This window comes from Periplaneta americana, chromosome 2, assembly GCF_040183065.1.
Source record: "Periplaneta americana isolate PAMFEO1 chromosome 2, P.americana_PAMFEO1_priV1, whole genome shotgun sequence".
In the NCBI taxonomy this organism is placed as follows: Eukaryota; Metazoa; Arthropoda; class Insecta; order Blattodea; family Blattidae; genus Periplaneta; species Periplaneta americana.
In genome coordinates, this window is record NC_091118.1 from 56,818,893 (window position 1) to 56,846,126 (window position 27,234).

The following is a 27,234-nucleotide window of genomic DNA, read 5'->3' on the forward strand; positions in this document are numbered from 1 at the left end:
CTTCAAGTGGGTTACATAATGGGGCATAATGCTTTCGGATATATTCAAGTAAAGTGCGAAAATGGCAAGTGAATTTAAAGTGCAAAATACATTCTAAGCACAGGTGACATGAGCAAGTGGCACAATACACCATACACTAGATATCATAATTAGGGACCAGATTTTTATGCAATATCAAGGTGTGAAATATGTACATATTTATGTAAGAAAAATAAGTTGAATATGTACCAAAATATGTAAAATCATGAAAATATTTAATATCAATATCTAGCAGGTATAGGATAGATAAGACTCTCCAGTTGTGATTTCATAGAGCACCAGACTTTTTTACCGCACATTTGACACATTACTATTTTTCTATTATAGTGAAAGCTTCGTCCATCACAATCCATGATTTTATTTTTGTTGTTAGGGTTGAAGATGCAGGGGTCATTTTAGTTAGTTAAAGGCAGTAGGCCTAAATAAACTCACTTGCACTTTATACTTAAATATTAAAACTAGAGAACTGAGTGAAGTGAATGACACAACAGTATTGCAAGCACTGTTTCTCTTTATGGATTAGGAGAAAATAAGAGGAGATGTGGGACACATGCATTTTAGCTGCTCCCTGTAAGAAACAAGGTACCTACCAAAACCTCAAACTATAGGCATTTACAAACTATTGTTTGAAAAGTGACATTCCTGTCTCATTCAGAAGGGTAGGATTATTCCAGCCGAGAACCATACTTTCTAATTGCTCGGAAAATCCCATTTCCGTACAGGTCTACTAAATTTAATGTAAAAAAGTCAAGCAATAACCTGAAAAGCTATTTATTTTAATTTTTCAACAACTTTCCAGTTTGTTTCTTTACAGCTTTTTTTTTCATAAGTAGGCTACTTTATTGTGGCTCATGTCAGGCTTGACAAGGGTTTTCCCTGGAAGGATTAGAAAGAGGGTGGGTAAGGTTGCAAATTGTATGGGAAAGCTTGTTAAGACGTGTGCAGAACAATATTATAGTTTGAGACAAATCATGTCATCCTTGTCCCACTCCATCGCATGAAGGCAACACTACTTTCTGAGTGATTTTTACAATATACAGTAGTTGTAAGAGAAAAGTTGCCTTTTGTTCACTCATATTTACAGTGGGCAGTATGGGGTGAGTGCCTCTATTACTTCCTGGAACTAAGGACGTTATGTTTCGTCCCAAAATATATCCTTTCTTGGGTAGGTAAAAAGGCTTTTTAAATCTGTGTATTTCAAATTGTAAACTTACCCAGCAGAAGTTTTTTTTTCCTTTCAGAGAAGTAAAAATGAATAATACCCCTAAATATGTAGAATTATGTAATACCAAGCCATAATATGTAATGTGGGGTAAATATGTAAAAATATGTAGTATCAGATTTTAATATATTAATGGTAATTACAAGATTCGCGAAGATTTGTTATTTATGTATGGTTAGGTTGAAAGGAATATAATATGTAATTACATAAAAATCCGGCCATAATCATAATGTACAACTTTTCAACAAGAGTAAGATGTCATAGCACATTTCTATAATCTATAACGAATGACAAAAAAGTAATTGGTACGAAGGGAAAAGATCAAGTTCAGAAGAGATTGATTTAACAAGCCCAACTTAGAAACAGCTGTTGTAGTGTGTTGTGATGGCATTTTCTCGTCACGTGATATATATTTTTTTAACTTTATCACGTTTTAGTCACATAGATGAAGGGTACACGGGAAAAAAGAACAATGTCACATTTCCGTTAAGGTTGAGATATTGATCTATTTCGGTATATTACTGCTAAATTTATTGGTTTTCTACTTGAAATGAAGAAAATGATGAATGTGTCCATGGTTTCAATTCTCCTTTACCACTTTTGGTAAAAACAGCGCTAAAGTTTGTAGTAATACAGTGAATTAGATAATGACATCACCCTTAACAGCATTGTGACATTGTTCGTTTTTCCCGTGTACCCTTCAGATATCAAGAATGATAAACTTAATTAAATTTTAGAATTCATAAAATGAGATTAAATCATATTTCCCCACTAACAGGGCTAATTTTCGATGAAAAACAAAATTCATGCAGATTCCCCATGTACATCACCAAGAGCCACACTGCAGTCCAGAATTCAACTGATGTCAGTGTATTGGGCTCATGGTGAACTTAAAAATAAATAAAATTAATATCAGCTAATACCTTTGCATCTGAGAAGTTCAGATTTCCTTGCAATAACAAATGAGAAGCCTGGAACACCTTGAAGGCACTTGTTGGCAGAACTGACTAGGAAGTCAATCTGTCCATCCTGCATCTTTATTGGTACGGCACCAAAGCTGCTCATGGCATCCACGAAGTACGTGGCCTGTGGTTGATACTGCTTCACCGTACGACCCAGCTCCTCGACAGGGTTGATAACCCCACTGCTTGTCTCACAGTGCACCACTGCCACCACTGAATATTGCACCCCCCTCTGTAGCAGTTCCTTCACCTGCATAAACAAAAAGATAGCTTCTTACAACTGTTTAGCATCCATTTTAAATCAGTAGACACCAAATAAGACACGATAAGCATAATTTTGAAAATAGATATGGAAAACAGTAAAGTTACAAAATTTTTAAAAATACACTAAGGCAGTGGTTCCCAACCTTTTTTGACTGACGACACACTTATTTGTTTTTATTAATAATGATATAATAATAACAACTAGTGCTTTTCCTCTGGAAAAAAATGTAGTGGAATCTGTGTAGAATATTTTATAGCGGACGGGAGATAACTGTTCAAAGCAAGGGAATTTTATCGTTTTTATCCTCCTTTCCATCCAACTAAGACTTTCAACGTCTAAGCAGAATTCAAAGAAAAATTATATTAAAAACATAATTATTCACACATATTTCGGTTGCATGAAGAAAAATGCAACAAAAAGGTGCCGGAATGCTGTTGCAGCTCGTTTCGCCAGAAAAAAGCACTGACAACTTCTATGTAATGTCGGACATCCAGTGTTGTAAATAGGTCGATGTTAACACTCTATCAAAAATTCTAAGAAACAAGCAGCATTAGAAAAAAAACAAAGGTATGTATCAAAAATCCCAACCTATCTATACTAGATGTTCGATAAAAGATTTTTATAATAGTTTCTGAAAACTCACATATTTAAATTAATGTGAAGTCTGAGCTTAGTGGGATACATGAAGTTTCTCTATACGGAGCATGGCCTTATGGTTTACAGGCCAACACATAAATAATCTTCTGTATGCAGCAGTGTGTTCCTTTGTTTAGACTTCACTATTTTTATGGTATAAAATGCTGATTCACACAAGTATGACGTTGAAAACGGCAGTTTTAAATGTCTTTTTAGTTTATTAGGCACCATTGACGGATTTGACAACACATTTCCACATATAAGACACTCGTGATTTTGTTCATATTCATCTCCACGCCACATAAAACCATACCGGTACTGCAAGTATTCATCACTATATTTACGAAATGCAGTATGTTTTTGTAAACCTTGAAGGGAATTTTTGCTCACGTTATTTAAGTTAGCACTGCTGTCATCTAACCCAGAACTTGATTCAGATTGTCTTTTTCGAATTAAATATTTGTATATGATAAAATCTAAATAAACCTCTTTTGATAAAATTGTAGCACTATCACCCGCCCATATATAATGTATATACTGAAACTGACCAATATGTTCTGACGATTCTAAACTCTGTTTATTACTAAGAGGGGATCCGATAAGTTACAAGTGATCAGAAATTTATTAATGAACTCTTCAGTCTATAACTTATCTTACATAAAACTGGACTGTATGTCTTGTCAAACATTTGAAAATAATTATGGAAGTGTGCAGGACAAACTTTTTGCCGTTACAGCATCATTAACAAAAGGTTAAAGAATGTAATTAAATAAATTATAGTTAGACATTTTACAGCTAAGTCATCCAATTACATGACATACATTTGAATGACAATGGGTTGATTACTTTAACACATGAGTTAAAATTCTCAGAGTATTAATATATTAGTTCGGTAATTTGACATGACAGGTTGTAAAGTTTTTCCATGCGTAATAGTGTGTATAACATGGTTGTTAAATTGAAAACAAACAAGGTAGTGATATATTAAATTAAAATTGTGATTAAAATGCAATATAAAACAATCTTTGATTAGATTAATGTACGTATGTATGTAATTTAATGTTTTTAAAAATGAAGCATCTACATTAATATCATTGCATCTTAAAATTATGTTAAAGCATATTAATATTATTCCCATGCATTAATATTACAAGCCAGGTAATTATTCTGACTTTTCATTTATATGTCATTCCATTTTCGGCCAATGAAGTGTAATGAAATTTTGAATTCCAACCAATTACAATCATACATCGCGATAATTTCTGCACTTCGATTTATCACTATCAATTTATTGCATGGTCATTCTTTTGTTTAGTCAGTGTCGCCAACTGTTTCCATGTAAATCGATGAGCATGAATCCACTCTACTACATCTACATCTACATCTTCTAATTCCATGTCCATTGTATCTAATGAAAATGACACTCCTTCATAACATTTGTTCATTTAATTAATGTATTAATCACGTTATTTGAATTATATTATAAAATGTTTAAATTAAATTACGATTTCAGCAGATAATGAAAAGGTATTTCTGTTATAACAACAAGAGAAAAGCTCAGTACATGTAATTAACATTTTTAAACATGTATTTCGCTTTTCTCAATTGGCATTACTGAATAACATTCAATTTCTATATTGCAGTACTCGTTATTTATCTATTTCGACTTCACAATGTCTAATTAGGTTAAGTATTCACAAATATACAATTATTAAGAATTTGTGAGCGAATTTTAGGGATATATTATTTACATTTTTATTTTATTCACGATAGTCCTAATAAATGTCACTCGAGGTCTGAGATTCCCAAATAAATCGGCAAATCTCAGACCTCTTGTGACATTACTCTAGATAAAAGTTCAGTCTTCTTAGGGATTGCAGCTGATTGTACAGATTTTTTAACAAGTTGAAGTAACTCAATTGCAATATTATGTAATGCTGTTTTACTTATGCATTGTATAACATTTCTGGAAAGATAAAATATAGTTGTGACAGATTTAAATATTTTATTTAGATATAGTAAATTGTATTTTGATAAAAGTATTTAAAAATATTATGTAACTATGTCGTTTTTTTTTTTTCTTCAAAGGATGGTCCATAGGCAAGCACCTATGCTAATGTGCATCCTTCTTATACTGGGATGATTTTATACTCCTTGGGATGGCTCATCAAGTACGTGATTCACTGTCTGGTGCCATCTTATCGATTAAGCCACAGCATCCAGGTCTGACAGAGTCCGCATAAAAAGGAACGTCCTCTCTGCCTCCCTGTGATATTTCTCTGTAGTCTCTACAGATCGACGGCATCTGTTCGAAATCCACGTGCATTAATCTGCTGCATCCTTAACCACAGGGATATGCCACTGTCGATTCCACAACTCACCAAGGCGCCATCTATCCGAGGAAGCTACATTTCCCCCTGCCTACTGTAGTCCACTAACTGAAGCCCCTGCAGTTTCCCTGGGATATGTGCAGCTCCCGCAGATAGATGCCATCTGTAGGTGGATCTGGAACCACGTCCACCATGTCCTTTACATTTGAAACCAGATATATCAGACGCTGAATAAAATATGTTACCTTAGCTACATCAACAATGCCATCTTCTGGAAATTCAGCTACATCAGCTGCTATACCGGTAACATCACATACCTTCTTCATCCTCCTGCCATAAGCACCATTCAGAAGAATCAGAACCTAAATATAAAATGATACTTTGAAGACAGTCATAAATAATATATCTTTACATACAGATTGTGAAATCACTTACTGATAATGTCATGCAATAAGCTTTAATATGTCTATGAAGACAATATGACATATGTATTTTTTTTACGCTATATCAACTACTAGGTTATTTAGCATTGATGAGGTTGGTGATATCGAGATGAGGCAGAGGAATCATTATAGATTACCTGACATTCATCTTACTGTTGGGGAAAACCTCAGGGAAAAAACCCAACCAGGTAATCAGCGCAAGCAGGAATCGAACCCATGCGCGAGTGCAACCCCGAATAGGCAGGCAAGCGTCTTAGCCAACTGAACAACGCCAGTGGCTGACATATGTACTATTTTCATTAGGTAAATTTGTATCAGCGCTGTATATTCAGTTTCCTTTACTAAATTTCGTATGTTTATGTTTGTTTAATAATGGACATTTTACATGTACACATATGAAATACCAAGTTGAAATAACATAAATCACCCTAGATAAAACAAGGCTTTTATTCATAAATTCAGTTCATTAGAACACAATAAATGACAAATGCCTTCAAAAACATTGTACAGGTCACACCATCTGTGGAAGGCAAAGAAAAAACATGCTTATGTATGTGCAGGGTACGAATTACATGGGGGTATGGAGGGGATTTTCCCATTGGAAAGTTACCCCCCCCCCATAAATTCATATTAACATCTTGCCAGGGATAACTTCTATCCCCTTTAAAATTGTTTTAATATGAATATACTTTATAAAGTATAAAGTAAGCAAAGACAATAATATTTCTGTATTATCATCACCGGCAAGCTGACAACAATCAATAACTTAGGAATTACACATCTTATCTTAAGCCTGCTCATGGATATAATTATTATTGTGATGATCAAGATGCAAGACATGGAACTCAGTGCAACCAACCGTTGAGCCGAATCGAATACAGAGGTGAGTTTATTCATTACTTTATTATTCTTACTTCCAATGTTTACATTTCATCACAAAAATGTCAACAACAGCAATAATAATAATAATAATAATAATAATAATAATAATAATAATAATAATAATAATAATAATAATAGGATATAAAATCTTTACCAGCATAATCAAGAACGAATTGTATAAACATTAACACTTTTCAGAGAAGAACAAAATAGCTTCCGAAAGGGAAGATCATGTTGCGATGGATATTTTACATTAAAATTATTGATGGAAAAAAACAGAGAATTCAGCTTAGAAACACATACTGCTTTCATTGATTTGGAAAAAACATTCGATAGGATGAACAGAAATAAATTATTAAATGTATTAGCCACAGAACATGTTCCACAACAACTTATAGCAGACATATATAATACCTATAATTGCAGTATGGTGTGACAATAAATTATCGCAATGGACAGAAATTCATACAGGAGTAAGACAAGGCTGCGGCCTTTCACCGTTGCTGTTTATTATATATATGAATCAAATAATAGAATGGAAACAATTACCTCATGGATACATACAACTCAATAGACATTTACAACTAGATGCATTACTTTTTGCAGACGATTTAGCTCTGGTGGCATCCTCAGAAGATGAAATACAACGTTCAATTTTTAATTTGAACAAAATTGGTAATAAATATGATATGAAAATCAATAAAGAAAAAACTAAAATTATGGCCTTCTGTGGAAAATACTCTGTGCCTAGCAAAATATGTTTATATTAAAAAATATTAGAAAGACTAAATTATTTTACATATCTCAGATACACATTATCTTTTTTCCATGAAGTAGACATTTCACAGAAGTAGACCAAACCAATGAGAATAATTAACAACATTATAAAACCTTCCCTAGTACAAAGGCATACTCGAATTCGCCTATACAAGACCTTGGCGAGACCTGTACTTTGTTACGGCAGTGAGGCATGGACATTGAGGAAGAAAGACGAAAGAACAATAACGGCTAATGAAATGAAATTTATGAGATATACACCGGGATATATAAAATGGGATCACAAACGTAATGAAGATATAATGGAAGAACTACAATTAGAACCTGTAATTAATCACGTAAAACATTATCAGAACAACTGGATAAATCATCTGCACTGCATGCCTAAAGATAGAATCCCAAAAGTCGTGCTCCACTATCGTCCAAACAGGAAGAAATCTCTCGGTCGTCCAAAGAAGCACTGGATTGAAAATTCAACTGTGAGATTGTAACAGGCCATATCGCCTAATACTTGAAGGGAGGAAGAAGAAGAAGGAGACGATAATGATGATGATCATAATAATAATAATTTTATATTTTATGTATGGTATTCTCTATCTGCAATTCTATCCCCCCCCTGAATTAGAAATCTTAAATCTGTATAACTTGTATGTGGAAAGCCACAGCAAGAAATAAATATGTGGATAGAGAAATAAATAAATAGTAAATAAATTATATACTTACATGCATGCATACACACATACATGAATACTCAAAAATACTTAATACGAGGTTTGTTAATAAAATAATGACAACACATATACATAAAACAATTTATAGTATTACACTGATATTCCTTTTAAGTTTAACATCACCAACCTTTTAAGTTTACTTGTGAAACACACTGGCACATTTCAAAAATTGTCAGCAAGGGGTTCAAATACCAGTTGACCCATCCTGAATTTATAACTTGTGTTGAACAATAAGGCAACACAAAGGTTTCCTCCAGGTACTCTAGTTCCTCTGTGACATCCCAACAATTCCCCATCATTATCATCAATATCATCCACGAGTAGAGCTAGAATTCCTATATAATAAAAGCTAATATTTTTAGTTGGTACAGTTTATAATCATGCAAACCATGCCCCCCACTCCTTATATTTGCCATTCTTGTCATTCAGTACTTCCATTAGTTAGTGCTAAGGATCTTTAATCCTCTTAACCACCACTTACAAAACAAAGGGGGGTTTAAAAGCTCCAATGTTTAGTCCTGTGACTTTTCTTGCATTTCGAGTCTTGTCAACCAGGCTTAAAACCTTCTTAACCGGCATCACATCGACTTAACTATACTCGGTATCATTCGTAACTCTTACTACATATAAATCCTAGCTCTAATTATGAGTGTGATGTAGACTCAACGTCTGTGATGCACTCTGGATAGAATCTGACAAACAAAGTGGTCTATGCTTCTTGGCATTAGCAACATCTATGCTTATACAGTCGAGGTGAATTGGCAAGTTAAGGGCCCTGACAGAAGAAATTTGCGTTATATCAGGGATACACAAGAACAACAGAATAAGTCACCCAGTTTTGAGGAAAAAAAAAAACTAGGGGAGAGTCGGGTAGTATCGGACATAGGGTAATATCGGACAGTGCGTTTCTTTCCTCTACCACCATATGGTAATACCTGAATGACATGGTTACGTTTCTCTATGCGACATCACAGAAACGTAACCATGTCAATCAGGTACTATCATCATGTGGTAGATGAAAGAAACTCACTGTCCGATATTACCCATGTCAGATACTACCAGACTCTCCCCTATGGCTGTGTCAGTTTCGATGTATTTTTTTTTTTTTTACAAATGGAGAGATGGATCTATGTTAAGAGAAGTAATTAATGAAGAACATGCAATATATTTTCTTTTCATATGATGTGACATAGGACAAACAGAAATGATCGGGATGAAATTCAAATACAAACTGCTGAGCCATTTATACCCGAACCCACACTTTCTGAAGTCGAAATTGCGACAGAAAATCTGAAAAAGTCAAGTCTCCAGGTATCGATCAAATTCCAGCAGAATTAATACAAGAGGGTGGAAGCGCATTATCTATCGAAATTTATAAACTTGTACTTACTATTTGGGAAAAGGAAATTGTGCCAAACAATGGAAGGAGTCCATAATTGTAGCAATCTTTAAAAAGGGGGGACAAGACTAACTGTAGTAACTTTTAAGGAATATCACTTTTGTTGACGTCGTACAAAATTTTGTCCAATATTCTTTTGAGGAGATTAACTCCGTACGTAGCTGAAATTACTGGGGATCATCAGTGCGGTTTTAGGCATAATAGATCGACTATCGATCAGATATTTTGTATTCGACAGATATTTGAGAAAAAATGGCAGTACAATACATCAGTTATTCATGGATTTGAAAAAAGCATATGACTCAGTTAAGAGAGAAATATTATATGATATTCTTATTGAATTTGGTATTCCCAAGAAACTAGTTCGATTAATTAAAATGTGTCTCGGTGAAACATACAGCAGAGTCCGTATAGGCCAGTTTCTATCTGCTGCTTTTTCAATTCAATGTAGGCTAAAGCAAGGAAATGCACTATCACCTTTACTTTTTAACTTCACTCTAGAATATGCCTCAGGTAAACTGGCAGGGTACAATAGAGGGAGGGATGAGTCAAGCCCAGTCATTAGTAAACGCATTCATCTGGAAACATAACTTAATTCAAGTAACAGACAGGGCGACAAGGGGAAATTCGTTACTAGACATATTTCTTTTAAGACCCTCAGAAATAGTCGCAGGTATTGAAGTGATTCCAGGTATTAGTGACCACGACGCGGTAATTCTTGAAATATTATGGAATGCTAAGTACAAGCAAAGCGGTAAAAAGAACAAAAAAATCTTGCAATATAACAAAGCGGACAGAGAAGGCTTCCAAAATTATCTTAGAGAAAAGTACTCATCATGGGTAGTAAAGGGCAGTAGTGTAGAAGAATGCTGGGCGGAGTTCAAGCAGATTATATTAACAGGAATACAGAAATTTATCCCGGTTAAACGCTTATCAAACAATCCCGATCCGGAATATTATAATAAATACATACGGAAACTGAAAAGAAAACTAAGGAGATCCTACAGACAGCGCAAGGAAAGCCTTGCAAAACAAACAAAATTCACACAACTATCGAAAGAACTGCTTAATGCGAAGAAGATAGCGCAGGAAAATTACCTAAACAAACTTTTCAAAGGTGAACAAAACAGGTGGGGGGAATTTTATAAATATGTGAAGAACGACGCAAGGAAAATTATTCGAGCCTCCCCCTAAAAAATGACCACAATCAATTTATCGTACAGGACAGCGAAAAAGCAGAAAAATTAAATTCCTATTATGCCACTTTTTGGGATGAGGACAATAGTACCACGCTTAGCTTCTGTGGAAAATACGGGTCAGTTTTCTATCAAGCCTAGGGACATAAGGAGAAGGATCTCTAAATTGAAAACGCATAAATCAGTAGGACCTGATGGTATCGCCGGAGACGTACTAAAATTGGGAGGGGAAGCCATGATTCCCTATCTAGTGCGTATATTTGAAATATCAATTAACAATGGTACTGTCCCGCGAGATTGGAAAGATGCAATAGTGGTGCCAATTTATAAGTCAGGGTCTCGCTCAGATACAAAAAATTACAGACCGGTCAGCCTTACCTCTGTGGTTTGCAAACAGATGGAACACTTGATTTCAGCTTATCTAAGGCAGCATTGGGATGACTCAAATTGGTTACATAACTGTCAGCATGGATTTCGGGGGGGCTATTCATGTGAGAGTCAATTAGTAATGGTATGTCAGGATTTAGAAGACGGAATAGATTCCAATAGCCAAGTAGATGCAGTGATTATTGACTTTTCACGCGCATTCGATGTAGTCCCACACGATATATTGTTGGTTAAACTACAATCAACGGGGATTGACTTCAGAGTACTCCAGTGGATCAAGGAATTTTTAACTTGTCGCACTCAGAGAGTACGGGTAGGGGAGGAATTATCGAACCCAATTGAAATTACTTCCGGGGTCCCGCAGGGGAGTGTCTTGGGGCCTCTTCTATTCTTGGCTTTTGTAAATGATCTGCCAGTTAATATCTTATCTAGGGTTCGCTTATTCGCGGATGATTGTATGTTATACAGGGAAATAAAAAGTAATGAAGATACTATTCTTCTCCAGAATGACCTCAATAGAATAAATGATTGGGCAATAGCCAACAAAATGAAAATAAATTCTCTAAAGAGCAAAGCCATCAGCTTTACAAGGAAAAGAAATAAAATAGTCGCATCGTATACGTTAGGGGGTGAAACCATTCCGGAAGTTAACAAATGTAAATACCTCAGAATAACATTTAGCAGCGATCTCGGCTGGGGGGAACACGTTACAGACACAGCGGGAAAAGCATGGAGAGCGTTACACTTTGTGATGAGGGTACTAAGAAAAGGTTCTGATAAATCCAAAGAGATTGCATATAAATCACTAGTACGTCCAGTAATGGAATATGGTGCTGCATGTTGGGATCCTTACAGATTAGAACATATTAAGACACTGGAAAAGATTCAAAAACGGGCTCTTAAGTGTTGTCGGAAAAATTCACCATTAAAATGGGACACACTCACGGACAGGAGAACGCGAATTCGATTATGCGCACTGTTCAAAACATACAGAGGTGAGCCTGCCTGGAAAGAAATAAAAAATAGGTTGCAGCCGCCAAATTACTCTTCAAGGAACGACCACTCATATAAATTGAGGGAAAGAAGGCAGAGGACGGACACTGGAAAGTTTTCTTTTCTCAATCGTACTATCAGGGACTGGAATGCTTTACCTGCAGACTTACTAAAGGCTTTACCAACAACCAAAAATGTATTTAAAAATAGGCTTAAGGACCTTACTAATAGACGGTAATTATACACAGTACTTAAAGGGTGTAAATGATATGTTATTGAAGTGTTGTATCAGTGAAGAATTATGTTGTGTCAGTGAAGTGTGTTGTATCAGTGAAGAAGTATGTCGTGTCAGTGAAGTGTGCTGTGTAAGTGAAACGTGTTCCTGTCAGTGAAGCTGTATAGGTTATAGTGGCAGTGCAAAGTATTTGAACAGTGAAATGTTTTTGAAGTGTTAGTGAAATCAGGATAGAATCAGTGAAATGTGTCGTAGTTCCAGTGCAGTGAGTGAGTTGACAGCGAAATGAGTGTAATGTTGAAAGGTACTTGTGCAGATATGAACATATACTCGTGGGTTTTAGTTCGATCTTAGTTTTAAGATACAAATTAGAATATTTCAAATGTTATTTTAAGTGATCGTTTCATTTAATTTAGTATATTCCCTGTTGTTGTTATTATTATTATTATTATTATTATTATTATTATTATTATTAGTATTATCATTAATTGTATTTTTAATTAATAAGTTTATTATTGTCATTATTGAGTGTAATTAGTTACCACTGCCACCGGGTATATACCCATTGCAGTGTGAATAAATACATACATACATACATACATACATACATACAAGTTACATCAGCTTCTTGTCTATGCGGATGACGTGAATAAGTTAGGAGAAAATCCACAAATGATTAGCAAAAACACGGAAATTTTACTTGAAGCAAGTAACGCAATAGATTTGAAAGTAAGTCCGAAAAGGCAAAGTATATGATTATGTCTCGTGGCCAGAATATTGCACGAAATGGAAATATAAAAATTGGAGATCTATCCTTCAAAGAGGTGGAAAAATTCAAATATCTTGGAACAACAGTAACAAATATAAATGACACTCGGGTGGGGGGGGGGGGGGGATTAAACGCAAAATAAATATGGGAAATGCCTGTTATTATTCGGTCGAGAAGGTTTTGTCATCTAGTCTGCTGTCAAAGAATCTGAAAGTTAGAATTTATAAAATCGTTATATTACAGGTTGTTCTATATGGTTGTGAAACTTGGACTCTCACTTTGAGAGAGGAACAGAGATTAAGGGTGTTTGAGAATAAGGTTCTTAGGAAAATATCTGGGGCTAAGAGGGATGAAGTTACAGGAGAATGGAGGAAGTTACATAATGCAGAACTGCATGCATTGTATTCTTCACCTGACATAATTAGCAACATTAAATCCAGACGTTTGAGATGGGCAGGGCATGTAGCACGCATGGGCGAAATCAGAAATGCATATAATGTGTTAGCTGGAAGACCGGAGGGAAATAGACCTTTGGGGAGGCCGAAACGTAGATGGAAGGATAATATTAAAATGGATTTGGGGGAGGAGGGATATGATGACAGAGACTGGATTAATCTTGCACAGGATAGGGACTGATGGCGGGCTTATGTGAGGGCGGCAATGAACCTGCGGGTTCCTTAAAAGCTATTTGTAATTAAGTAAGTAAGTATGATGTAATATTAGTCCCATCTCACAATAAATTTTTCCTATGGTTCACTCAAAGTGTGTCTATTATCATAATATTGCAGAACTCTTGACTACAAATCAAACAAGTGATCGCACCGATATGCAGCTGCTCTCAATGCCGAGTATTACTGAAAGAGTCTGTGCAGCAAGGCTAATTTTATATGCAACTTCGGCATTTTCATGCCCAAGGCAAGGGAAAGTGGCGTCATTAGGTGTGGTCACTCAAGTTATTACATTGGTTCATGGTCTAACTACTAATAACATCAGCATTCGCCCGTGGCTCATAGTCTTGTGACAGTATTTGATTTATTTATTGGTTATTTTACGACGCTTTATCAACTACTATGATTATCTAGCATCTGAATGAGATGAAGGTAATAATGCTAGCGAAATGAGTCCAGGGTCCAGCTCTGAAAGTTACCCAGCATTTGCTCTTAATGGGTTGAAGGAAAACCTTGGAAAAAACTATAACCAGGTAATTTGCCCCAACCAGGATTTAAACCCGGGCCCACTCATTTCATGGTCAGTAAGCATTTGAAATTCTGCCATTTTTTGTTTCATCATGGATCCTTAATGGGTGCACATACTCAGTTGTGAGGAAATACAAATTCTACACAAAAAAAATGTAAGATGAAATTAAAAAGCACTGCAATTATCAGCTGTTTGCTAATCATTCCTCATCATCATACACATTTATTATGGAGGCTATAATTCCCTGTGCTTCACTGTGAATAGCCTTTCTGTGTTTATGGTCACAAGCCATGCTTATGTAGCTCAAAACAACAGAAAAATTTGCAGTAACTTGCCTTTACTTCAATTCTGAAGGAAGCCAACTAAGACGTTGTATTTCCGTTAAAAAATTTACCACATTTGACCAATTAGAAGCTATGAATTTCAGGTCTAACAACAAGCATGGTACAATTGACCACCACTATTGATCTTACAAATTGCCCACAAATATCAGACCCCATAATCATGCTGTCCCCTGTAACACAAGTTAGTTACCCAAGTGGTGGATTAGTGATCCCGTGGACAACAATCTACACCCCATCTTCAGCGATGAATCCTTCTTACTCTTCCCCCTTCACGAGGTGCACTAGTCTGTAGGACAGCTTCCACTGCATAGGTGCCACAGCCTTGCAGCAAGATTGTGGTGAATTCATCTTCTGGAACATCTGTAAAACAATTAATTATTATAGTGGGGTTCATGTAAGATTATTTCCTAAAAAGCTAATATGGCCGTGTTTTCAATGTTGCAAACTGTTAGCAGATAATTATTACCAAAGTAGGTCAAATCACAATGCTATGGACTGAAGCAATAATATTGTTATTTATTTATTAATTTATGACTGACTGATCTAATATTAAAATGTATTTTGTATGGCAACGTGAAATTAGTTGGTTTGACTAGACAGTTTATAGTTCATGAGACCTAACCTAAAATTTATTTTGTTTGACCACATGAAATGATTAGTATAAATTACGAAAACCAAATACCACTGGGTCATTCCATTGTAACGGGTGTTACATCCACAAAGCTAAAAAGAGAACACTTTCAATGCAGCCTTAATAGAATCAAAATTTATTTATTAAAACTATTTCCCCTACATTTTCTGAACATTTTGATATAATATAATCCTAAGTTTATTTTAACGAAATTGAATAACAAGTAAAAAAGATGGTGTAACGGGTGTTACAGGATTTAGACATGAACTTTTACATAGTTATTGAAAGGTGTAAAATTCTGTGAGTTTAATGCATACAAATTAACATCCTTTTATAAGGATATATATTAAACATTGACAAAATCAAATATGTTCTCAGTTTTCCTTTCTGCTTAAAATATTTAATTTTTTTTCAAGAAAAGCTTCTGTAACGGGTGTTACATGACTTGTAACGGGTGTTACACTGTGCAAATATTTCTACTTTACTGAAATGATTAATGACACTCTTCGTGGTTTCATTAAAACAATACTATTAAAATTTAATATAACGAAATTCCTGTGTAATAGCAATTCTATTTTATGTAAATAATTAAATTATCTTTTTTAAAATTCTCAGAGCACAATCTATTTATTAAATAGCCTAGATTGGAATAAATAGATTAATTATTGAGGAACATTCAAATTATGGTTGTTTTACAGATATTTCAGTGCATGTGTAATTAATTTTAAACATTTTTTTTTTCATTTACACTGTCACTGAATTCATAATACAGTCTGTTTTCTTAACACTTAACATCAGGTGACCAGTTGACTAAATTTTACAAAATAAATATCATTTTCATCAGCTTTGAAGATTTTTTGCTGTGCCCAGAAACTTTCAGGAACATAATTTTAACGTCCTCTTCATTGTCAGCTTGGTTCTGGTATATTCCAATGTATTGGAACTTTTATTCACCCTTTGATGATCCGGGTTTCTTGTTTTCACTTAAAAACCCTACCAAAACAAACATGCCAGACTTAATTTCAGATATATCAATACTGTACACTGACATGGGAATCACTTGTGTTTCACTTGTCAGTATCCCATCTTCAGAATCCCCAAAATTTGTGGAATCATCATCTTATGGTGCTAAAGAAAGTCCAGACTGGATACTTGTTCAGTGATAAATCACTACTTATTATGGCATAGGATTTCACTGTATCATTAGAACCCAAATGCAACCTGTTTTTTTCATGCGATTGTTTACAGGAGCCATTTCTGGAAATAAGCACATTCAAATGCATTAGATCGCGGTAGAGCAAACAAATATTTTATACAGAATGGACTCTAACTACTTAAACTACTTAAGAGAGAGTTAAAAGCTATTTTTTATTGTAATAGGTTACAGCACTCAAGTACAACATTTTGTAACTGGTATTACATGAATACTGTAACACCCGTTACTTAAAGAGTTGTAACACCCGTTACACCGTTTCTGGATAAAATAAATTAAATATTAATTTAAAAATGTTATGGTCTCAACAAGCAACCTTATAATCTCACTTTCACTACAGGATATTGTGAACAAATATTTCATAAGATCATAATTAAAACTTATTGCATATTTTGTGTAACGGGTGTTACATGCTACAGGAATTTTTATTGTGCTATAATTAATTACTGAATTTGATCTTACCTTGAATTGTAATATATGCTTGAACTTGGAAAGCTTCATACATTTCCCTCCAAAAGTGCAAGATCAACAACATGGTGTTTTATGACAACAGCAGGATCTTAAACTTAAGCGTGCGAAATAACATATTTACTATTCAAAGAACCTACCAACAAACATATTAAAAACTGCAAAAATATTCCATACAAGACAAATTTTCTTTAAGGGCAGTGTAATTCATACTTTTAACAGTTGATATATCAAAGCACCATACACTTTATTAATAAATGAAAAAATCACTTAGAGGCTCAGTTGGCATGGAATGACCCCACTTCAAAATGTTTGCTGTTTGCTTATCAATTATTACTACATTATTTATTAATGTTATTAATTTTTTTTAGTTGGTTATTTAACGACGCTGTATCAACTACTAGGTTATTTAGAGTTGATGAGATTGGTGATAGCGAGATGATATTTGGCGAGATGAGGCCGAGGATTCGCTGTAGATTGCCTTGCACATTGTGGTTGGGGAAAACCTCGAAAAAAACCCAACCAGATAATCAGCCCAAGTTGGGATCGAACCCGCGCCCGAACACAACTTCAAACTCCTTAACCAACTGAGCCACGTCGGTGGCCTGTTATTTATTTATTTACATTCAAATAACATTTCCATTTCGTGAAAGTTGGCAGCTTCTTCAATGGCAAATGATGCTGTCAACAGAACAGTTAGAAAGTAACTGCCAGTTGTAGTATTTGTCAGTATTGGCATTCAAAACAAAGTTGGCAAAAGAAAATTCAACCTGACAACTATAATATCACTATAATATCTAGCATTATGTAGAAATAGGGGAAAAATGGTTAGATTTCGTCCTTAGACCCTAACTATATCAAAGGATTGTTTTGTAATCCAAGAACTTCACAAATAAGAATATGCAAATTTTGGTGCAGAGATTACCATCCACCCTGTATACGAGTATATTGTTGTTTTCTAATGGTCATTGAGGTAGTACGTGATTTTCATCATTCCTCTCATATCCCAATATACACCAGCTACATCTCCTCTTACTTGCTTATTTGTTGGTAGGTATCAAGCTTCTTGCAGTGTATTTTTTTTTTTTAATTTTAGTAGGTTATTTTACGACGCTTTATCAACAGCTTAGGTTATTTAGCTTCTGAATGAGATGAAGGTGATAATGCCGGTGAAATGAGTCCGGGGTCCAACACCGAAAGTTACCCAGCATTTGCTCATATTGGGTTGAGGGAAAACCCCGGAAAAAACCTCAACCAGGTAACTTGCCCCAACCGGGAATCGAACCCGGGCCACCTGGTTTCGCGGCTAGACATGCTAACCGTTACTCCACAGGTGTGGACTCTTGCAGTGTAAGAGGTTGTCTTGATGGAGTATTGATCTCGGCATATGCTGCATTCTGGTGATGTGGCTCAGTTGAAGCTGAAGAGGTGTTTTACTACTACTGAAAAATTAGCTCTTATACGAATGCAGTTCTTCCCAGAATACAAGTAAAGGATGTACAAAGTTCTTCTTTTTCTCAGTTCGATAAATGAGTGGAACATCTGATGTTATATGCATTTCTATAATCTGGGGGCCATGATCAGGATTTATATACACCTTTCGACATGGAAATTGCTCGCTGTTCAGAAACTAAGTTCCACTTTGGTACAGATCAGGAATCATATTTCAATACAATAATTTCTCACGCCTTCTATTCTATAGGTGAATTCATGACATTCAACAATGCTTCATGAATATTTCTGTGTTGTATTAAATATTGATACGAAAACTTTGTGTTGTACTAATAGACTATATTGTAAAACTCTTCTGTATATATTTCAACTAGACTGTGACTATAATTAAGACTTTATAGTAGTAGTAATTTTTTTTTTCCTTTGATATGTTATATATTTTAACTGTGAAGCAATATACGAATACCATGGAATGTAAATAATACAATACAATACAATCATTGTGTGCGCTGTGTTTACACATGTGCATTTTACATAAGAGATTTGAAGCCCAGTCTTTGTAATGAGAAGAATGAGCTCTATTGCTAAGCTATAAAGGCTTCATACGGAATAGCCTATGTCGTTTCGTGACATATAATGTCACTGCTATGGCTTAATTTCATCCTTGGACCTCAAAGTCTAATATTTCCCTGTGTAAATCTTGCATTAATCTGAACGACACAAATTCGTGCTACAACAAAGCAGCCATTTTCCATGTCAAAGGGTGTACTACTTTCTCTCTGATTAAGGTTCTGGCTGATATGTATAGTCCAAATCAGCTTACTTAGTACCCTAAGGGTGAAATCTAACCATTTTGCCCCCCTTACTACATATTATGCTAGTGAATTATGGAATTTTATAGTTTGCAGATTGAATTTTCTTTTGCCAACTTCGTTTCGAATTTCGGTACTGAGAAATACTACAACTGGTAGTGATTTTATAACTATTATGTTGGCAGCAGTGACACAAGTTGTCGGTAGTGCAAATTCTGAAAATTAAAATTTTTCTACATTTCTGAGCCAATTACTGGAAGCTAGTGAAATTTGAACATATTAATAATTAATTAATATCAGTATTAATAGTAATACATAATAGTTATTTTATGTGTTGCTTTGTGCTGTGGTTACAATTCAAGATTATAGTCAGGTAGGCTAAGTGTAAATAAATATAACATACTTTGTGTGATACATGCCCATGAGTAATCGATAGAAATGCCATTTCACATTTTAATTAATTTCGTTCATGTTTAGACTTTTATTATAATAATGGAATAATATTCTAAAGCATACATTTCAAAGTGGCATTCGTTTTCGGAATTCATACTAATCATTTCACGTGATCAAACAAAATACATTTTTAGGTTAGGTCTCGTGAATCGTAAACTGTTTAATCAAAGAAATGAATTTCAAGTTGTCAGACAAAATACATTTTAATATTAGATCATACACTAATCTACTAACTACTAACATAATGTGCGAGAGGTCCAGAAGAAAAATATACTCTTTCACAAATTATTGAACGTTTTAGAAAACACCTCCCCAACATAAAGATGAGATGTGGTAAATAAGCAATACATCGTTATTATTAATACTATATTATTATTATTATTATTATTATTATTACATGGCATTGTGATTTTACCCTCTTTTGGTGATATCTGGTATTAGTTGACAACACTGAAGAGACGGCCAAATTAACCTTTTAGGAACTGCTCTTATGTGATCCTTACTATATACAGGTGCTCAACTTATTATTCGGTCAGGCTTTAAATTGAATATTTCAAAACTTTAATAAACAATTTGAAGCGAAATAAATACATTATTGCGTATAGAACAAAAATATTTGTACAACATACAAAGTAAACAATATAATCCATTTTTCCAAATTGCATTTAACATTACAAAAATCAAACTATTTATTCTTTTATCAACATAAACAAAAACATCACAGTCAACTTAATATTCGGTCAAAAGTTAGAAAATAAAAAATATACTTCTTCATAATGACTGTAATAGGAAATTAATACCTTGTTGGGTACCCGTTCTGCTGGATAACATGCTGCAACCGTCTGGGCATACTGGCTACGATCCTACTTGTATATGTTCCATCAATACGGCCCCATTCCTTTTTCAGTCGTCTCTTTAACTCTTCTTTTGAAGAAACTGGCACTTTTCTATAGGGTTGCAGTCGGGAGATTGGGGAGGCATATCGATAACTTTTGAACAGTTATAAAGTAACCAATTGCGCACAATATACGACTTATGTTTGGGGTCGTTGTCTTGGTAAAATTTAAAAGTATTACGTATTCCCAACTTTTCAGCACTCTTGTGTAAATTTTGTTTCAGGATTTGAAGATACTGTTCCTTGTTTGTGTTACCGTCAATGAAGACGAGCTCCCCTACTCCAGCAGCTGACATGCAGCCCCAAACCATAACTTTCCACCACCATGCTTCACAGTTGGTTGCAAGTTATCAATTTTCATGTCTTCTTTCACCTTACGCCACACCATCACACGACCAGCCTGACCAAAAACGCTAAATGGACTTTCGTCCACGAAAATGACGTCATTCCACCATGGTTCATCCTTGTCAATATTGTTTTTTGCAAACTCAAGTCTTTTCTTTCTGTTAACTTCAGATACCAGAGGTTTTTTCCTAGCCACTCCTCCATGGAAGCCACTCTTCCTTAACATTGTTCTAATTGTTTCAGGGTGCACAGTCTTTGAAGATTCTTCTGCTAGGTCTTTTGCTAATTGGGGAGCACTTATTCGAGGGTTCTTATTAACATTCCTGATGATCGAACTTACATCTCTGTCTGTTAACTTCCTTGGTTGCCCTCTCTGAGGCACATATTCAATCCTGTCTTCATTCTCATATCTTCTGATTATGTCCCCGACTGTACTCCTTCTCATATTCAACATTTCGGCGATTTCTCTATGAGTACGTCCCTTCTCATGGTGAAAAATAACAAGCTGTCGTTTTTCAAAACTAGTATTCTTACCTTTGCGCCCCATTATTGCAATGATCTTGCAAAATCGGACTTCAGGTCTGCCAGTGTTAACAGCAAGAAGACAACTGAAACTTACCACTCCCACCCTTCACTGTGCAGTGCTTGCAGACGACATAGCAAACACAGTGAAAAGGGGACCAGATCACACTGACCGAATATTAAAGTGTATACAATTTTTCGCTTTTCATATTCAAAAGAACAAATTATATGGTATATATTAATTCTGAATCAATAAATGTTTGCTCAGTATTCTTCTATCGTGTGCTTCAATTAATTAATAATACTTTTTTTATGTTTTTTGCACTTACTAACGGGCTCAAGTTCGAAAATAATGAAATTTAAAGCCTGACCGAATATTAAGGTGAGTACCTGTACCTATTATCAGGATCAGGCAGTACATTTCACTTGATATATATATATGTTAGAGGAAGAGCAATTGTTTGTATGCATCTGAAGTCTGATTAGTGTAATATGTAGCCAATCCGCGATGTATGCAATGGAGGGGGAAAGGAACTGGCCACCCTACCCCATCATCTCCTGGCCTAGATGCCTCATAAGTGGTGCCTTATTGGTATCACTTGTGAGCTTCAGATGTGTCTTTAGACAGTTGACTAAACAACAGGATGTACTAGTTGCAATGTTTATGATGCACCAGTTGAAAGATATGTCATGGAAATCTGGGCCCTGGTGATGATAAAAGGAGGAAGAGGAGGCTGACGATGATAATGACAAATGAAATATAGAGCTACAATTTTTTTGAGTACAATGTGTGTTATTTTACCTGCTATGTCCACAAGTTTCTGTCGTATAAGCTTCACAGTGCTTATAAACTCTTCATCTCTGGAACCCAAGTCACGAAGCATAGCTTCCTTCACTGTCCTGCTGCATCCCAATGGACCTGGTGTAAACAGCTTCTTGTCTGAAAATTAAAAATTATTATTATATTCCCTACGCTACGTCATGTAGTGTTAATTTTATAGGCTGTAAAATTCGCCACAAATAGAAAGACATGGGCCTATACTGAGGAAACAAATTACAACTACAAATTTAATAGGAACAGATTTAAGGAAGTGATTAGTCTGTGTATTGACATAGTAAGGTGGACCATATTTTTTTTATTACTTGCATAACAGCCTGAGGCTTATTGTGCTTAACCCTCCTTTAACAGGATTGATTCTTTTAAGTTTATAGGACCGCATTCCTTTGAGTATCTGCTGCCATGTATCGATCCAGCTACACAACACCCACTTCCAACAGAATCTGCTACAAGAACCTCTCCATCCCCCTTGGAACTTCTACAGCTTCTCAGATTGATGCAATCTATATGCTGAAACTATTGAAATATGATTGATAAAGTTGAAATTAAGGAAGGCGAAATGAATCTGAGGTCCAACACCAGAAGTTACCCAGCAATTCTGTTTCAATTGATTGAGATGAATATCTCGGATGAACCTCAACCAGGCAGCTTGCCAAAATCAAGTTTCGAACCCAGGCTCATTCGTTTCACAGTTCGGCACACTGTTACACCACAGTGGTGGACAGATGGGCCATTATTGAATTGGCTTGTGATCCATGATGCTGACTTTTGTCCATCTAGCTTACTTTTGGTTAGTTTAGGTATGACAGGGTAAAGTTTAGGTTATTTCTTTTGGTTGATTTAAGCGAAGTTAGATTACGTTACAACAGGTTGAAATAGGTTGGAATATGCTTAGCTAAGCTACCATGAGATCAAAAAGCAGTGGAGTTCCCTGCTGCACACACAAGGTAACGAATGTAGTGGAAATATGTCGCAGGGAATTTCGTCAGGAATCAACAGCCCACTTTGGTGGAGTGCATTTTTTTTTTTTTTTTTTTTTTTTGCATAATGTGTTCATTGTGACATCATTTGTGAGTGAGTAGCTATTAGTGTCTGGCAAAACAAAATGAGTAAAACAGCTTTCACTGTAGCACAGAGAATTTTTATTGTGAACATTTAGTGAGAAAGGAAGCTATTACAAGAAAATGAAGTGACTTTTTCGATTAGAATATCTGGAAACACGAAAAACTAATCACAGTATCTGATGACATCATCCCTTCTCCAATCTAGTCAACATAAATTCTCATAAACTCACTACCAATAATCTAGGCCTATAGTCAAATGGACCCCGGTCTATTCGACAAATAAACTTGTTACAAAAAGTTGCACAAAATTAAAACCTAGGTCCCGATATTACATACCTAACTACCCGTTTATTACACTTTATTCGTATGGTCTGTAGCCATGCACTCTCGGAATCAATCTAAAAAATAATTAAATTAACAGAATAAACGTTGAAGGTATTGCTTCGCACACGTTTACCTACGATCCGCAGAAAAAAATCTAACCTAACCTCATCTCATTACCTTCGTAAGCTGGAGGCTATTTGTGCATGTCATGTAAGGCTTTGCACTTACCGGAATTAATTTTACTGAAATGCATCTTTACATTCGTCCACGATCTCTGAGCAAGATTACTTAAAAAAGACATTTTCGTATATCCGTTTATTAAACTTATCACTCTGTAGAATTACTGTACGTATACTTTCTCCTGACTTCACTATTCTTTTGCGTTAGTTTAAGTCTTATCTAACTGCACTCCTTCGCCCATTACTGAGAACATCTTATCAAAATTATCACCACTCAAAAATTACACAAAGTTCATAGTTCAGCTTACCAATGATCACATTGAAACTATAACAAATATTATAACATGAAGTTATCAATATTTAAGTAAATTGGCTGTATCTCAGGGTCGCCAAAACTCTCAATCAAAAAATAGCTAACCATGATTTTGAATACAGTCAACTTCTATACTAACAATGTTAAACGATTTAATTCTAGTAACTAAATTAATCGGAAAATATAACTAATCACTATGTTCACAATATAAAACGGAGAAATTGTAGTAGCTAACTAGGTATCTAAAAAGACTAGATCTAGCTACAAAATGGCTAAGTTGACAACAAGTGTATCTTCAGAGGCGCTGTTACAATCAGTATCCACTCCACGTTACAACAATAATTCAATCATTATTGAGGCGCACCGTCAGCCGAACGACTAGCTTTCAACGCTGGTAACCCGGGTTCGAATCCCGATGGATCCAATTACAATTACAATTACAATCTGTGGTGGACAAAGACGGTGTTTAGTGGCAGGCTTTCGCGTGGTACTCCCGTTTCCCCTACTGGCATTCCATCATTGCTCCATTAATCATCATACGATGTTATGTAGTTCACCCCCTATGGCGGCTGAAAGAACTACAAGCTTCGGCACTACGCCCACTAGATGGGGACGCTTGGGTGAATGAAGGCAGTTAAGCGCATTATTAGTAAGTTATTATTATTATTATTATTATTATTATTATTATTATTATTATTATTATTATTATTATTTTATTTTGATCTCCATTACTGGTGATCGGCGTTGCACTACTTATTTGCGTCAACGCTTAAGTATTGCTATACAACGCGGAAATGCAATGAGCGTTTTGGGTACTCTCCCATAGTCCAGCCCTTTGGACGAACTTTTTCTCCTGTAAAATTTATTATCTCTATGTAAATGTTTATATTTAGTTTTTGTATGTGTAATTGTAAAGGTGAAAATATTGTTAATCAAATAATTTTTTTTTTCTAAGTGTAAGTTATATTATTTTGAGAGTTTTTGTATACGTAATAATAATAATAATAATAATAATAATAATAATAATAATAATAATAATATTTATTATTATTACTATTACAATATAGCCAGTAATGCTGCACATGAAATATACTTTCCACCTCTAATTGCAGTTTTCAGTATAAAAATGGATACACAGGCATTTGTATATACCAGTGGCGTAGCATGAAATTCTGAGCAGGGGAAGCTAACTCAAGTTGTCTTTCATGTACATATGAGAAAACGTATTACAAAAATATAGTCTTAACCCGTAATTGGTGAGGTGGTGACTATGAGTACCCCAGCCATTGTAAGAAAAGAAGCCTGCGCCTGGTGGATGTGCGGAGATATATATTTTTTCATTCCTTATTATGCTGCCTGCTTCCCTAATTTGGAAGAAAACCTAGTTGAAACTAATAAAAGTACTTGATTATATCAATTAAAAATTCAGTTTGATTATCTGAGTGCTACGATACAAGTTTCTAAGTTAGGGTAAGTGTAATCCCCATCTCACCAGTTACGTAATTAGAAAAATACCTCACCACTTACGGGTTAAAATAAATAATAGTCAATGTCAAGTCAGCAGTCCAAAGATTGCTTGGAACCTCGTAAGTAACGCCAATAAGGCATGGCCCCAAATGGTACGTAGTAAAATATGATTCACGGTTTACACATATCTCTAACAAATAGACACGCATAGTATAACATTAGCTCACTCCCTGTCATACTTAGAAAATCACAATATTAATGGTCAATAGATACAGTATTAGTATCATTACGTAAGTATGAGTCTGTGTTTTGGTTGTGTCCTTCAGTGACAGTAAGGGAGTCGGTCACTTGTTTTCTAAATCACACTTTTGTTCGTAAGTCAGTCTTGATAATAGAACTATCCTAAAAATTCAAGTAAATTGGTGTTAGGAACTGTTATTTCGCTCATTATTTATTATATCAGCCACAGTGTACACTAACACTTCAGCTGAACTCAACTCACGAAAGGGATAACTCGGAAACTACTTATTTTCAATGTAAAAGCTAGCTTCTTGCAAGCCTTGCGACCAGGGTAGTTTAGTTAGAAAGGGATGGAAAATCTGCGGGGTGGGTAATACAGAAGAATGAGTGAAAGAAACCAGTCTGCTTGAAAGCTGGTGTGTGCAGGCTTCTTGTTTACTGCTGCATCACGAATCATCCTGAGCTGCCGCATCACAATATTTAACGCATAAATATAAACTCTATTAAAATTAATAAATAATTTTGTTCATAAACTGCAGGTTTATTATGAAATTATTATTAACTGGGGAAGCTGAGCTTTTCAGCTTACATTGACGCTACGCCACTGGTATATACTAAAAAGCGTTCTAAAAAGTATCAGATAGGGGAAGGAGTGATTCGTCGAAATAATTAAGAAGTAGGCTAGTGGATGTGATTGAGTGTAAGAAGTACGATATCAAAATGTTAAGCAGAAAGAAAGGTTCGTGTATAAAAAAATAGACATGAAAGCCAATGCAAAGAATGTGAAAGTTAAGTGAAAGAGTCTAAACTTTATCTTCAATTACTGTATTAAAAATAGATCTATTTCGCCCGTGACGGAGTGGTTAGCCTTTCTGCCTTCCACTGTTATGTGCAGCACACATTTTACGTTTTTAACTGTTAAGTTACGCGCGTATAATACAGATTTAATATTATATGCAGCACACATTTTCCGTTATTAACTTCACACTATAATCAAACACGAACTTATTTTTATTTTATTTTAGTAGGTTATTTTACGACGCTTTATCAACATCTTAGGTTATTTAGCGTCTGAATGAAATGAAGGTGATAAAGCCGTTGAAATGAGTCCGGGGTCCAGCACCGAAGTTACCCAGTATTTGCTTATATTGGGTTGAGGGAAAACCCCGGAAAAACCTCAACCAGGTAACTTGCCCCGACCGGGAATCGAA

At 35.1% G+C, this 27,234-nt stretch overlaps 1 protein-coding gene across 2 annotated transcripts in view; it reads right to left on the reverse strand.

Moving 5' to 3' along the window:
* The window catches only part of LOC138693899 (2-aminoethylphosphonate--pyruvate transaminase-like), a 41,532-nt gene extending 17,113 nt beyond the window's left edge, over positions 1 to 24,419 (reverse strand). Inside the window, exons 1-5 of one of the 2 annotated variants that reach the window (XM_069817678.1) lie at positions 24,312 to 24,419; positions 22,401 to 22,538; positions 15,067 to 15,167; positions 5,700 to 5,816; positions 2,185 to 2,473 (exon numbers count right to left, since the gene is read on the reverse strand). In XM_069817678.1, coding sequence (XP_069673779.1) covers positions 2,185 to 2,473; positions 5,700 to 5,816; positions 15,067 to 15,167; positions 22,401 to 22,482 — 589 coding nt within the window. In that variant the 5' untranslated portion in view covers positions 22,483 to 22,538; positions 24,312 to 24,419. Of the gene's footprint in view, positions 1 to 2,184; positions 2,474 to 5,699; positions 5,817 to 15,066; positions 15,168 to 22,400; positions 22,539 to 24,052; positions 24,290 to 24,311 lie in introns of those variants that run through there. The other variant, XM_069817677.1, reaches the window with a different exon arrangement.
* Between the last annotated feature and the right edge of the window lie 2,815 nt (positions 24,420 to 27,234).